The sequence below is a fragment of the Lynx rufus genome, unplaced genomic scaffold, assembly GCF_022079265.1.
Source record: "Lynx rufus isolate CCGP_SWC_20201006 ecotype Redwood Valley unplaced genomic scaffold, mLynRuf1.p SCAF_1, whole genome shotgun sequence".
NCBI classification, from domain to species: Eukaryota; Metazoa; Chordata; class Mammalia; order Carnivora; family Felidae; genus Lynx; species Lynx rufus.
In genome coordinates, this window is record NW_025814823.1 from 155916090 (window position 1) to 155930960 (window position 14871).

The 14871-nt window shown below is 36.7% G+C and overlaps 1 protein-coding gene across 1 annotated transcript in view; it reads right to left on the minus strand.

Annotated features, from left to right (window-relative positions):
• Window positions 1-14871, minus strand: part of FAM172A (family with sequence similarity 172 member A) — a 429609-nt gene that overhangs the window by 140683 nt on the left and 274055 nt on the right. Inside the window, exon 10 of the mRNA XM_047089022.1 lies at window positions 8047-8131. Coding sequence (XP_046944978.1) covers window positions 8047-8131 — 85 coding nt within the window. The remainder of the gene's footprint in view (window positions 1-8046; window positions 8132-14871) is intronic.

The window sequence follows — 14871 nt, forward strand, 5'->3', positions numbered from 1 at the left end:
CTAAATGATTCTCTAATCAGTTATTTCCCCAGAATTCCTGATGCTAGCTAATTATAATGAATGATTCACTGAAAACACAAGAATTTCTGGTGGTCAACTTTTAGAATACTCATCCCTTACATTAACTAATAATTATAAGGTAGCATAGAACAATGAATAGGGAAACTAACTGATGAATAACAGCTACAGTAATGAACAAAAACTGCCTGAAAAGTGCTATTTAGTTAATGAAAACATCACTTAAAAGGATTACAATGTATATCCTTTGAATGGGAAGAGGAATGCTACAGTTCTTGAGCAGTACACATAGTCAAATAGTGGTACAGTATCATAGATGAGAATATGCCTTGAATTTTAAGTTCTGTTTACAAGGCAAGTATAGATTTTCAATTACCTAATTAATTTGAGCTGTGTCTAAAAACATATTAGACAACTCAACTTGTCTACACATTCTGAATGACACCACATCTAGAAGCAATTACTGTTGATTTTTCATTGCTATCTTTAGAAGCAAGTGATTATTCACTAACAAAGAAGAGATACAACTCTTTCATGCCATTTCCTAAAGATATGTTTTCAGCTGTAAACTGAAGTAAATATTTAGCAAATATTCAGTAAGTTCAGTCACTGTAAAGAGTTAATCTGGACTATTTAAGCAAAGTAAAATTAGGGTTATGTTAGCAGGTTTTCTACAATTCAAATATACCTAGAAATTACTAATTTTCCACTTTCAGTTCTGGAGGGGAATGGGGCTTGACAGGCATGTGTCATCAACAGCCTCCTTCTACATCCAGAACCAAGATGAGGTCATCTAAATATAGTAAGTTTTCAAGTTTAATTCTTAACCCTTAAGACATCTACTATGGTTCTCTTTTTTCCTTTTTCTTTTTTTAATATTTATGCTATTATCTTTCCAATTTTGAGGTGCCCTGATTTATATCAAGTGTTCTAGATAAAATGAAATATTAGAGAAAGGCCTGTCTCAAGCTATGACAGACAAGGACAAGGAAAAATGAGATGGATACAAGTTCTGGGAGGAAATAAGTTGACAGGCATCACATCTCTAGACTACACAGCTTTAGTGAATCTAGCTTCAGGTATTTCCTTCACAGTAGGTGGAAAAATGAAGCTGTGAGGTGGCAGAGCCTGCCATCCTTGTGAACCTGGTGCAGAGTGACCACAGGTGTGTCAAAATACTGATCCTTTTACCCTGCAGGTCTCCTGGAAGTGGCTCTGTCCCTTCACCCCTGGACATAAGCAACCTTGCCTGTGAAAACCAGGGCACCATATAAATGTTACACTTTTCTATATGTGTAGCTCAAGAAAGAGTGGAGTACCTTAATAACTTGCTCATTCCTATGCTTTATGGTTACCAGAAATCTTAGAGAACTCATAAAATATATCTGATGAGAAGTTGAGGTTTTCAAGGACCCAGAACAAGAGAATGCTGGGAGGGAATAAGGGTACAGAATATTGAGCTCAGTAGGTAGCCTGGAATTTAGGAAGGATCTCTAAAGTCAGATGGGCAAGTACTGTCTTTATCAGTGGGAAGTGGCTGGAGAGCAGGACTAGAAGGAATGTCCCAGAAATGTCATCTTCTCAGTGAGGCCTTCTCTGGCCTCCATCTCCACATGCTTCAAGTCCTCTCTTCCTGCTTTATATTTCTCCTACCAATTACCACTATCTAGCATGCTACATATTTTCCTCATTTATCTTGTTTACTATTTGTCTCCCCTACTAGAATGCAAGCTCTGTAAGGGACCTTTATTTGTTGTAATTCATTGCTACCCCCTTGGCACCTGGAACAACGTCTAGACTGCAGTAAATGTTTGCTGAATGAAGGTGTGCCGACTGAACACACACACCCAGAGAGGCACGTAGGGAGCACAGTTGCTTTCATCCTGTATTTTCTATCTTTCTGTGACTCTGGTTTCTGTGAAATATTTTGTGACCCTTATCAGTGTCACAGAGCACAAACGAAAATATGAACAACTAAGTTATTTGTTGTTTAAGATTAGAATTCGAGACGGGAAAGGAAGGGACAATATGTCTGCAAATGCTTTATTCATTCCCATATGATTAAAATACTAATAGTTTTAAAATGATAGCCTTAAATTCTAAAATGACGATTGACAATATACAGTACCACATTAGGTTTTTACAGGGCTTTCTTTCTGATGAACTCAAAATGTCCCTCCGGATACTACACAAATTATTCTTACAACATTTCTACAAGATAAGTGAGGTGGATACTTGCTGTTGCCATTTCATAACAGACATACAAACAAGGAGAATGTGGGCTATACAATAAACGATAAACATAGGTCCTACTAACCTGTTATGTAATTTCTTGAATAACAGTGTTTTTAACTGGCTGATTTTACTAGTAGGAAACACCACTAATAGGGGTGGGGCAAATAGTCTGTTGACAGATATTCAAGACCCTTCAAATATTCACCATTCCCTATATGATAAGTGAAAAGTCAGCCTTCATTTTAAGTATAAGGTACAACACTGCCAACTTCTAAGTGCGGAGTTGTCAAGTGTAATATTTGTTTTCAAAAGAAAAATAAAAACAACATGACTGTACTGATAATAATGACCATGGATATGTTAAATACAACTTAAAAATTTTATTGTACCTGTTTTTAAAATACATATATATTCACAAATAACAGTGATAAAATGAATCTATTATGAACAACAGATCTATTTTTTTGTGAAGGGAAACATATTCAGCAATGAAGGAAAAATACCGTCTTAAATGAGTACGTATTTTTACAGGCAATTTCACTGTGATGACCACAGACTTTAGTCAAACAATAAAAACAATATCGCTTAAGAAAAACTTTATAAATTAGAAAGATGGGGGAAAAAAAGACTTCACTAAATTGAATGCAGAGTCTAGATATCCATTATTAACTTGGGCTTGGAGAATTTTAGGTGTTTCCAAGGTACAGCAACAAGCTTTGGTTATTTCCATTTGAACTTCCTGCCGTCCCTCAAGTGCCATCACCTCAATCAAGTAGGCCATAGAATAGTTTCATCCTCTCTTGCCCTTAACTGATTTCCTCCTCCAGCTCCTCTATATTTTGGTAATGTTTTCATTATCCCAGTTACTTCTCATTCTAGCTTACTTCTCCCTCTCACTGAGCCTCCACGTGCAATCTATTTGCCAACAGGGAGTGCAGATTCTTCCCGAGTCATATTTGTCATCTCTCTCCTTTCCTGTCTGTTCCAATTGCCACCAATCCAGTTCACCCCATCCGCCTCTACTAGTGTTATCGTCATGGCCGGCTGAGTCTGCTGCCTCCAGGTTTGTGCTTCTTTCTTTTATCCATTTATTAAATTAATCTTCTTCAAAATCCCATTTTGATCATGTCATACCACTTGTTCAACATTTTTAAAGAACTCTTTGAGAGAAATCACTGATTTTGATTGAAAAACTGTTCAGTTTTTATAAGTACGTGTGGAAAATGCTGGGGGTTTGGCCCTCTTTTCTCATGATGCCAGTTTCACAGGGAGGAATCTACCACTAGCAGAGGTCCAGGAAACAGTTCTTTTTAATTTTTTTTTTTTATTTTGGGGGGAGAAAAGATAGTCATGATAAGCTATTGTTTACTGCTATGCCCCCAACTTCCAGAATAGTACCTGGAATATAATGTGATAGAAAAACATTTGAGGAATAGATAGATATATGTTGGGGAGTGAACATGAAATCTCCTTCTGATTTAAGCCAAATTTTTTGGAATAAAAACCCAAAGGGAATAGAAAAGTTACAGGGAGCAGCAAATTCTGTCCTAAGAAAAATAAGAGCTACATAGTGAGAAGACTTAGTGATCAAATGATATAGTGTGCAAATGTGATAAAGAAGAAACTTAACATCTTTTCTCTGATACATTGTACAGCAAAGTCTAATGAGGCAGTCAGGGAACAAGGCTAGGAATGAATTATCTTCAATGAACTTTTTACTGCCTTTTTAGAAAGCTGCTCTTAAATCCTAAGATATCAGAGCAGGATGAGCCTTATAAGGCTTTAGCCCCCAAAAAGCTTCTGGTGGTTTCTACATAGGCTTGAGCGGTCACCAGAGGTGCAGTTTAAATCTGTTGTATAAATTACTTACTCCTGAAGAAGAATTAACCCCAAAACTGGGCAGCTTAAAACGATACACATTGAGCACACACAGCTTCTGTGGGTTAGGAATCTGAGTGTGGCTTAGCTGAGTAGCTGGCATAGGGTCTCACCATAATCAAAGAGTTGGCTGTATCTCAAGGCTGATCTGTGAGAGAATCCTTTTCCAAGGTCACACACCTGGCTGAGGGCAGGCCTCAGGTACTCACTGACTCCTGGCCAGAGCCACCAATTCTTTGCCACATGGGCCTCTGCACAGAGCAACTCACAATACAGCAGTTGGCTTCCATCAGAGAGATCCAGGTCAGAGGACAAGAAAGAGCCTTAGCTCCACCCACATTCACTGGTCTTACCATATTCCCTGTTATCCCTTAAGCAGCAGGCTTCATAAAATGGTGACTAGGTTACAGTGCCTGTTAGGTGACAACACGTCTCGTGGGGCTGAGAATACATTGGTATTCTAGGGTGTGGTACATACCCTAAATCAGCATTTAATTCATGTGATAATTCTCCCAGATCTGGGAATGAAGGGATGGAAATGGGACTGGTTTCTCTTGTTATTACTCTCAGTGACCTACTAACAAAACTGTGTCTCCTCATTTCTATGATTTCAGGCTCTGCTGATCTAAAGGTCTTAGTTCCACAGAGAGGAATGCTTCTATTGAGTGACACAACAATGATTCCATTGAACTGGAAGCTGAGACTGTCATCTTGCCACTATGGGCTCCTTACACCACTGAATTAACAAGGAATGGAAGAGTATTACTATATTGGCTGGGGTGATTGATCCTGATTACTAAGGGATAACCAAGTTGCTACTACACAATGGGGATAAAGAGGAGTGTGTCTGCAATACAGCAAACCATCTAGGACACCCGTTAGTATTTCCTGTGATGAATGTCAACAGAAATCTACAACCATCTAATTCAGGCAGGATACCTAATGGCCCGGCTGTTTCCAATGAAGGTATGGGTCAGCCGACCAGGCAAGGAACCATGACCAGTTGAGGTGCTTGTTAAGAACAAAGGGAACGTGGAATGAAGGTAGTTTTAAATACCAGCTATAGCTACAGGGCCAGTTACAAAAATGAGGAATGTAATAACTATGGGTATTTCTTTCTTATTTTGATTTGAACACACATATTAAACATTTTTGTTTTCCTCTCTTATTTCTTTATCATTTCATGTAAGATGTGTCAGCATAATTAGCTTTATCTCTCAGTATTTAAATTACAGGATACAAAAGGTAAGAAGAGTGGACATCAGCCAAAGACAATAAAAGAACTTTGTATCCTTTCCTGAGGAAAGGGGTTGTGTGTTTTCGTCCATACATGGGATAGTTGTATCACATCAGGTGCAAGCGTGACTTTGTTAATGTCTACAATTATTTGCAGATTAAGTTTGGTTTAAGAAGATGTGGATAACTGCCAAGGTGACAAGGGGTGAATGTGGAGGCTCTGTAATGTGTCAGTTTGGCTACACTGAACTATGTTTCCCAGAACTATGTTTCAAATTGTATGTTTCTGGTTAGGATGCTACAGAAAGGAAATTTCTGTGGGACGTTTGGAGGGCTGAAGTCAAGCGGCAGCCATTTCTAGCTCATGCGTGTTGTAGTTCATCTGCTAGCTCAAGCACCGGCATGAGTGGCCAGAAGTGCACCTGTTCCACCCTCACTGAATTCCCCTTCAGCATTCCTGATGCCTGGGCCAGGTGTGTGTGTGTGTGTGTGTGTGTGTGTGTGTGTGTGTGTGTGTCTGTGTGGATAGGACACTGCCTTCTATAGGACACCCACACCACGAAGGACAGAAGCAAAAAGAACTAACATGAGCTTATGTCCATCCTCATGGGCTCCAGTTCATGTTTATGGGGGTCTCATTCTTGCTCTCCATCACTTTACATCCATCTCCCTTTCATAAAGGTCTGCTCTGTGGTCTCAAGCTCCAGCATGGATGCAAAGTCGACATTCTTACAGAGCTTAACCAGCTCTGGTCAAATCCCAGGTCAAATCCTTTTAACAAATCCTTTACTATATATAGTCAATCCTCATTATTTGTGGATTCCACATTTGTGAATTCACCTACTTACTAAAATTTATTTAAAACCCCCAAATTGATGCTCATGTGCAGAGTGGTGAAAAATGTGAGTTGCCTAGCTTGCATTCCTAACTAAGGTCAAATAAGGCCATGCTTAACTTTCTGGTTTCAGTTCTCTTGTTTCAGTGTCCTTTTCACAGACTATTTAGTGCCATGTTTTTCACATTTTTGTACTTTTTTTTTTTTTTTTTTGGCGATTTCACTGGCTGAAATGGCCTCCAAGGATAGCACTGAAGTATTGTCTAGTGTTTCTAACCACTAAGCCCTAGTGTTCCTAAGAAGACCATGATGTGTCTTATGGAGAAAATTAATGTGTTAGATAAGCTGCATTCAGGTATGAGTTACAGTGTTGATGGCTGTGAGTTCAACGTTAGAGAACTCAACAATATTTATTAAATAAGGTGTCTTTAAATAGAAACATTCATAAAGCAAGGTTATACATTGGTTGGTTAATAAAAATGTTGTGGCCAGAAGCTTGTAGGAACCTAATCTTGTATTTCCCCAGGATTCACTAATTCAGCATTCTCAGCGACTTTATAGAACATAACTACTGATAATAAAGAAAGTTAATTATATAATATATATATATAATATCATACATGTATATGAATGTATTATATATACTATAATATATAACATATACACTGTATAATATATATAAATACACACATATACATATTATATAGATATATTGTAGCATATATATCTCCTATCTGTTTCTCTGATTGAACCTTGACTGACAGACCTGAAAAGTTTATCTATGACAGTGAGGCTGAGTTCAAGTTTAGGTATTTGTGATAGTGAAATACAGTGGTAATAATTTTTTACATAATAGTTCTTTACCTAATGTTTGAACTGTTCTCCAAATTATTTCCTTCAATTATATAAACATGTCTGCAACTCTAAGTGCTTAGTGATTAACTGTTCACTATGACTGTCCTATGGAATAATTTGTTTTCAAAACTTCTGCTCGTTCTCTGACATCTCTGGCCAAAGCAAGCCCATTTTTGTTCTGCAGCCATAACCAGATACCACTGCTCATTTTGTGTTTACCATCCAAACTGGTTGGGAATTGTGAAAGCCAAAACCAGAAAGCAACAAAAAATATCATCACTCCTCTTATGTAGACATTAGAGACTAATGTACAAACTCTGTTGGCTGGAGATCAATTCCATCCTTAAATTGTCTTCCTAAGCTCACCTGTTTCCTGAGGTACCTCACCCTCTACCTCTTCCAGTAGGCAGGCCCATGTTGCCTTTGTTGCCTGTGAACATTTTCAGATCCATTCCAGCCCTTATTCCTTACACTGCTCTGTTCCCTTTGCCTAGAATATCATCCTGATGTCTTTCTATAATCCACATCCTACCTATTACACGAGGTCCAGCCAAAATATTCTGCATGAAAAATTTTTCTAAAGGTCACAGCAATCTCTCTTCTCTGAACTCACAGCCTTGACTGCCTGTTCTATCACTGACTTGGTACTCAATCCAAGGCAAATATTCTGAGATCCTGATTAGCTACCAGTCCCTGTCTTAATCAACTTTTTATTTATGTACATCCTGTCTCCCTAAGCTTCAGCGGCAACTGTCTATATTACTTGCAAATTGCTTCACCTATTCATCTTTACTAGGTTTGTTAGTAAGCATTTTCAGCCACTTAACAAATTTCTGGTAGTAGATCAGACCCATGCCGTATGTTACCAATAATTCATTCAAAGATATGAGGCAGAACAACATGCTTAATTCGCAAAATAGAATTCCACATTTCATTAGCATATTTTTCACCCTAGAAAAAAACCCACACATTTCTCATCAAACACATACCTGCTGAGACTCGAGGACAATCGGGCAGCATGGACTCCACTGATGTGTCTAATGGTTCTGAGCTAGAGACCCAATTACAACAATTCTGCAATGCAATAGAGACAATTTTCTGTTGAAACATTTTTTAAACCAAGACCAACTTTTCTGGCTGCAGAGATAAATTTATCCTATATAATCAACCACTAGAAGTATATCCAATTTCTTTTCCATGCACTGTAAAAAAAAATTCTTATATAAACAGTCAGTATTATTCATGACCAATGTGGCTGTGGAAAAAAGTTTATCTTCTACAATTCAGCAAATTATCTGTTCTGATAAGAAGACATGTAAGCTTCTGTGAATGATGATGGAATACATTTATAACAAAAGGCTAAGATTATAATTAAGGAAAACTGAAAAGGATGTCCATTTTTAACTTTTAGATGGAAATAAATATTAACTTGATCATATGAAAGAATAGCTTCATTTTTGAACTATAGCTTTGTCTCTGTAATACTACAAGAAATAAATTTTGCATTTACTCCTTAAAATTTGGCTTATATAAATATACTGTAATTTTTTACTTCAACCTGGGTTCAATGAAGGCTGTATCAAATAGTTCAAAAGAAATACAACCTAGTGAATTGAAGCTGTGTGGTTGAGGACACAAAGCCTTCAATATTAAAGCCAATCTTTAAGATAATGATGACTTACCATTCAGACAAATGAAATAAAAACAATGTATATTCCTTCTATACATTTTGATTCTGTATTTAAAGTCTGGCTTAAAAAAATGTGATTAGCTTCATATGGCTTTTAAAAAATTTCTAACACACACACACACACACACACACACACACACACACACACTGAATTTCCAGACAGATTTTATTTTAAAATAAATCATCCTATCAATCATGTTGGAAAAATCGCTGATTGCTATTCTGGTAAACAAGCATGTATTGTATATTTTTAGATGCTTGCTGCCCTGGTTGTGCACCATGGAATCCGTCCTCACTGTGGAAAGATCCTTGACTGGTAGATCAAGTGTCTTATTGTATTTCCTTAATTCATTCTGTCTGGAAGAAGATGTCAGCTGTGTTGCAGTGAGGAGAGAATTTCAAAGGCCCCAGTCCCCACCAATAAAGGCCGAGGAATGGCTTTTGAATAGATTTGTCAAGGCAACCCTACTGTTCTGGGACCAGGGAGAGCAGGAATAACATAAAGGAAGGGTTGCTGTATGAGATTAGAAAGTGAAGTTCACAAAGCATGGCAGATTTTTGTAAGAAACAGTAGATCAATGAAACTATTGAACTGTGTGGAAAAAAAAAAAAAAACCATGAAAACAAACACAACATCTAGTAATGTTCTTAAATGCTTTCTCTCTTTTTATATTTAAAATGGATAAAATATTAGTATTTTATGTATTACAAAAGCTTGATGGTTTAAAGTGAATATGTATTCTATAACTAGCACTCCTAATCTTAATTAGCAGATGAATGCAAAATTATACAATGTGAGAAAGCAGAAATTATAAAAGAAGTAGGGTTTTAGAAGATATTTGATACATCTGAAATAAGTAAAATTAATATTACTATTGATAGAATACCACATCACAGAGTTCTAGATAATGCAGAAGATTAGCACACAATTAGCCAGCTTTTATATACAATGTGACACTTGCTTGTAAGAAATAAGTATTCTCCAAAGCAGTGTCAAGATATGTAAATGGATGATTCGTTTTATCATTCATCACAGCCCCTAATAAATTCAAAAATCATGACTTCTATAGGTACTAAAAATAGGCTCCCAATGATACAGGGAGATAGCTTCAATGAAGAATGACTTTCTCTTTTTCTCTCTTTTTCTTAAACAATTCAGTCTTTTCAATGACAGCAATTAGCACTACCTACAGACAGGCAGCGATTAGGTATATATTTTAATTATTATTCATCCTAGTAGTATCTCCAAATCTGATGAAAGTCAGCTATTACCCAGGTGATATGTCAGTCTTAATACTGCTCACCTACACTTCACATATGTAAAACTACGTCTTATAGGATATTTCTAGTATTAATGAAAATGATGGTACATTACAATATGCAGGCGATTAATCATTTTCTAACTCATTATCACTGACTTTAAAAAGCTGAATAAAATGGATTTTACCCAGGTCACCTTTAAATCAAACATTTAAAACAAAAGATAGGTTAATATTTATGATTCTGAAATTTCAGTTTTTATCTAGATCCATGTTTAGTCTTTGATCTCTCATAAAAATAGGTTAGAAAATAAACATCCTATAAAGTGAGTATGTCCAAAAGTTCTCTGGAATGACAAAGCACCTGTGAAGGACAGTTAAGGCTTGAAAGAAGTTTGATGAGTGTACATGGACATGTGTGTGCACGTTCGTGTAACATTTTTATCCCACCGGGAAAAATATGTAGAGAAAAGGGTAAAACAATAAAAAAATATGTTTGCCATGTGACAGAGCATAACAAAATAAATAAATGAAGTGATAATAATATTATTATTAATGTAAATGTATGCGAGATACATGGAAATAAATATGAGAAAACACACAGCCATTACACCTGAATTCACATGAATTCAATCTGTCTGAAATTCCATCATATCAAATCCAACTTCCTATTCTTTTCTTTTTCCCAACTTCCTATTCTGAGATGCATTTCTATAGTTTAAAAACTAGAGTTAAAAACCAAATTTCTTTCATTGTTTTCCTAATGCTTATTCTATTCCTCTTCTTGCTTCACCCTCACTTTGCCCTCACCCCAGTTCTTCAGCTGAGACGGACACTAGTGTAGTGTCCTGGACGGCAACAGAGGCAGCTGAGTAGGAAAGTCCTACCTAAATTCAGAACATGCTGGAGTGTGTCCTAAGCCCCTGGAGATCCTATTCTAAGGAGCAGCCAGGCATGCTTTACTATAGATAGCAAGTGAAACATGTTTGGGCCTCTGATGTAGCCCTGCCTCATCCCAACCAGAGAGAAGGAAGCCCCTGGCCAGAGCCAAGAGTTTGGGATGCATAATGTAACCAAAGTTTCTCTGGGTTTGAGGGGAAAAAAATTGGCAATACAGAGAGTATTTCTTAGAGTTAAGTGTTCTCAATTTAAAGGTCTTTTACTCTGAAATAATGAACTCACAGTTTTTTTGTGGTTATAAACTGTCTTCTTTATGAAATACAAAATGTTGGGAACAATATTTCAGGGTAGATATGAAATGAATTAAAATTTTTAATAAGAAGATTAGAACTTAGTCTATTATATTTAAAGAGAAAAATACGTACTAAGTATCCTGTGCAAGGTATCTGGAGATATATTTGCTGACCTGGTTGAATTTAGGTACTTCCTCATTTTTATTTTATTTGCCTGAGATCCACCAATGCCTTAGAGGTAGAGCTTTAAAATGGAAGGCATTGTGTCCTCAGACAAGAACAACTACAATTCAGGAGATTGTATTTCCAAGGACTGCCACTTAGATCTGATGGTGCTGGGTAAGGGTTCATGACAGTTACGTAGAACCATACATCTGGCTTGGCTGGAGATTTTCAGAGGCCAAGAATATGTCAGGAAATGACATTTGCCCACTCAGCCTTTTTAAAAAAAAAATTAAAAGTATGTATTTAAGGTGTACAATGTGATGGTGATGATTTGAAACAGGCATACATTGTGGAATGGTTACTAATTAATGGTCAGGCTAATTAATTTTCTCACATAGTTACCATTTGTGTGTGTGTGTGTGTGTGTGTGTGTGTGTTGTGTGAAAGAACCAGAAATCTATTCTCTTGGCAAATTTCTAGTATTCAATACAGTATTGAATAGGTACTAAGTATCCTGTGCAAAGTATCTGGAGATATATTTGCACATCATGCTGTACATAGGGCCTCTAGACTTATGTACCCTTCATAAGTGCAACTTTGTACCCTTTGACCATTTATCTCACCTCCCTGCCACTGGTAACCACTGTTCTGTTTCTATGTAATCAACCTTTTTAGATTCCACGTGTAAGTGTATTCATGTAGTATTTTTAATTGTGTCTGTTTTTTTTTTTTTTTTTTAATTATTTCATCTAGCATAATATCCTGCAGGTCTCACCCACTTGACAGTCCTGGAGCGTGAGATACGAAGTGTCTTTTAGGAGCTGCCTCAGGCTACTTTTTACCTCTCCTCATGAGTCATGGTTAAGTATGGATTCTTGGTCTTTTGGTTGGGAGTAGTTCTCACTCAGAGTGATTGTCAAAAGTAGCCCTCAAATTGTTATTTTAAAATTATATAAGTAATACAAGAATATAGTACTTAACTTTCTTTCTGTGTGCTAATTGCTAAAATTAAAAAAAAAATAATCAGCTTTTTTTTCTTTTAATTTTTTTTTAAACTTTTATTTATTTTTGAGACAGAGAGAGACAGAGCATGAACGGGGGAGGGTCAGAGAGAGAGAGGGAGACAGAGAATCGGAAACAGGCTCCAGGCTCCGAGCTGTCAGCACAGAGCCTGACGCGGGGCTTGAACTCACGAACCACGAGATCATGACCTGAGCTGAAGTCGGACGCTTAACCGACCAAGCCACCCAGGCGCCCCTAAATCAGCTTTTTATACTAAGTGAATAGTTAAAATCAGTATCTTTATCATATTAATTTAAATATGCTCACAAAACAAAAAGCAGTTTTATCAATTTGTAGTATAAGAAGAATGACCAGACAGTTTGTACCAGGAGACACTTCTAATGTTTTTAAAGTGGTGTTTGGTGAAATAAGGGAGTTAATCATTAAGAGGCCAAAAGCAATGAGGCTTCATCTATAACCAGACTACTATTTTTATGGACAACATTCCAGTTAAGTGAAGTTGTTTTTCTTGGGAGGCATATTTGCAAAATATCTTAAGATTTTGAGCCGATTGCAACTGAAGCCAGAGGAGGAGGTGCTGAGGGACACAGACGTTACCCTACCACACCCTTCTCTCAACACCCTTGCTCAAGACAACAGCTCTTTTCTATTCACTGAACCCAGGGTTGTTTGTTCTTCATTATTTCAAGGAGTCTTGCAGAGTGGACAGAGACTAAAAAAAGAAAGAAAAAGTGACAGAGTTTTATCCTGAGTGCTGAGAAACACCAGATTCTTATTTTGCCAAACCATACTGAATTCTCCCTGAGGGGGTCACACATTTAGGTGGGTTCCTACAAGGATATCTGGCAAAGGCTTCCAAAGTCTCCTTTTTTATTCTTGTTTTAGAGAGGCGCTCTAAGCAGGGATAATTTCAAAGCTCCACAACAGAGATCTAATAATTTTCATCTCTGGGATATTACAGTGTTTTCTAGAACACTACTTTTTTTCACAAAGTAGTTCACAAAGTAGATGGGATAGGAATTACTATATCTGAAACAGGCCCAGAATGATGAGGTGGCTTTCCCAAGACAATAAGCCTTCAGTAGAGTACCTGGTATATGCCAGATCTCAGTTAGTGATTTAGCTAGTGAGTGACTAAGCCAGATCATTATCAAAACTCAGTTCTTCTGACTCCTTGCACTGAATTACTACCCTATGGCAAGATATTTTGAATATGCAAATCATTCATAAAACAAAAGAATACAACTAATGTATTTTATATTACTTGCGGGCAAGAAGGTAACAACAGTAAGAACTACGATTTATTGAACTTCTTTAAAGTGCCAATGTCCATGCATTTTTTTTATGTATGCTATTTTCCAACTGTACTTGCAAGGCAGGTATCATATTTCAGAGATGAAAAACTGAATCTCAAAGAGATTAAATAACTTAGCCAAGATCACACACTTAGGTAAGTGACTGAGTTAGAGTCTGAATTTCGGTATGTCATAATAAAAAACTCTTCGTGCAATTTCATGCTTAAGGCATAAATGAGGGAATTAAAAGAACTATTCAGGAATAGGTCATTTATAAAATTATATAATATTAAAAATTTTAATAAAAGCTATGCTTACAAAGAAATTAGTGCCAGTGCTGATTAAATTAAGATGAATTCAACTATTGCCTATTTCAGTCAGATGAAAAAAGGCATAGATTAATATATTCTGATTTTTGAAGGCAGCACCTACTCCAGTCTTCGTTACAAACAGTTGAAGAAATAAATCTACTATAGAGAAGCAGCTGCTGGTTACCAAAGGGCAGGTAGGCAGGAGGGGGGGCGGGGATGGGTGATATAGGTGATGGGGATTAAGGAGTGCACTCAGATGAGAACTGAGTGCTGTATGGAAGTGCTGAATCACGACATTGTACATCTGAAACTAATATTACAATGTACATTAACTAAATGGAATTTGAATAACAACTTACGGTAAATCATAATAAATCAAAATAAATTTTGTTATGTTCGTCACCTGGAATGAGATATGAAGAAGTTCCAATTAAGAAATGATGAACAGGGATGTTTCTAGTTTGGGACAAGTACTAAGTTCTATAGTGGTTATATGTGGGGGAAAAGGTACGCTTATTAATCTTACTACTTACATAATGCTGGGAGATGTTTTCACACCCACTCGGACAAAAAAAACGTATAGGCATGAAATACACAAAATTTCTCTTGAAAAAAAATTAGGCCCTTGGAGAAGATAATTAAGGATGTGGATAAATTGTGAAAGGAGAAATATGAAAAGCAATGTGGTTAGAAATCACCTGGATGTCAGAACAGATGAAAAGTCCACCTTTATATATTTATAACATTATGAGGAATGGAGTAAAAATATTTTAGATATTTGCATCATGAAGGTACTTTTTCTTCTCTCTTTTTTTTAAATCTGAAATTTATTGTCAAATTGGTTTCCATACAACACCCAGCGCTCATCCCAACAGGTA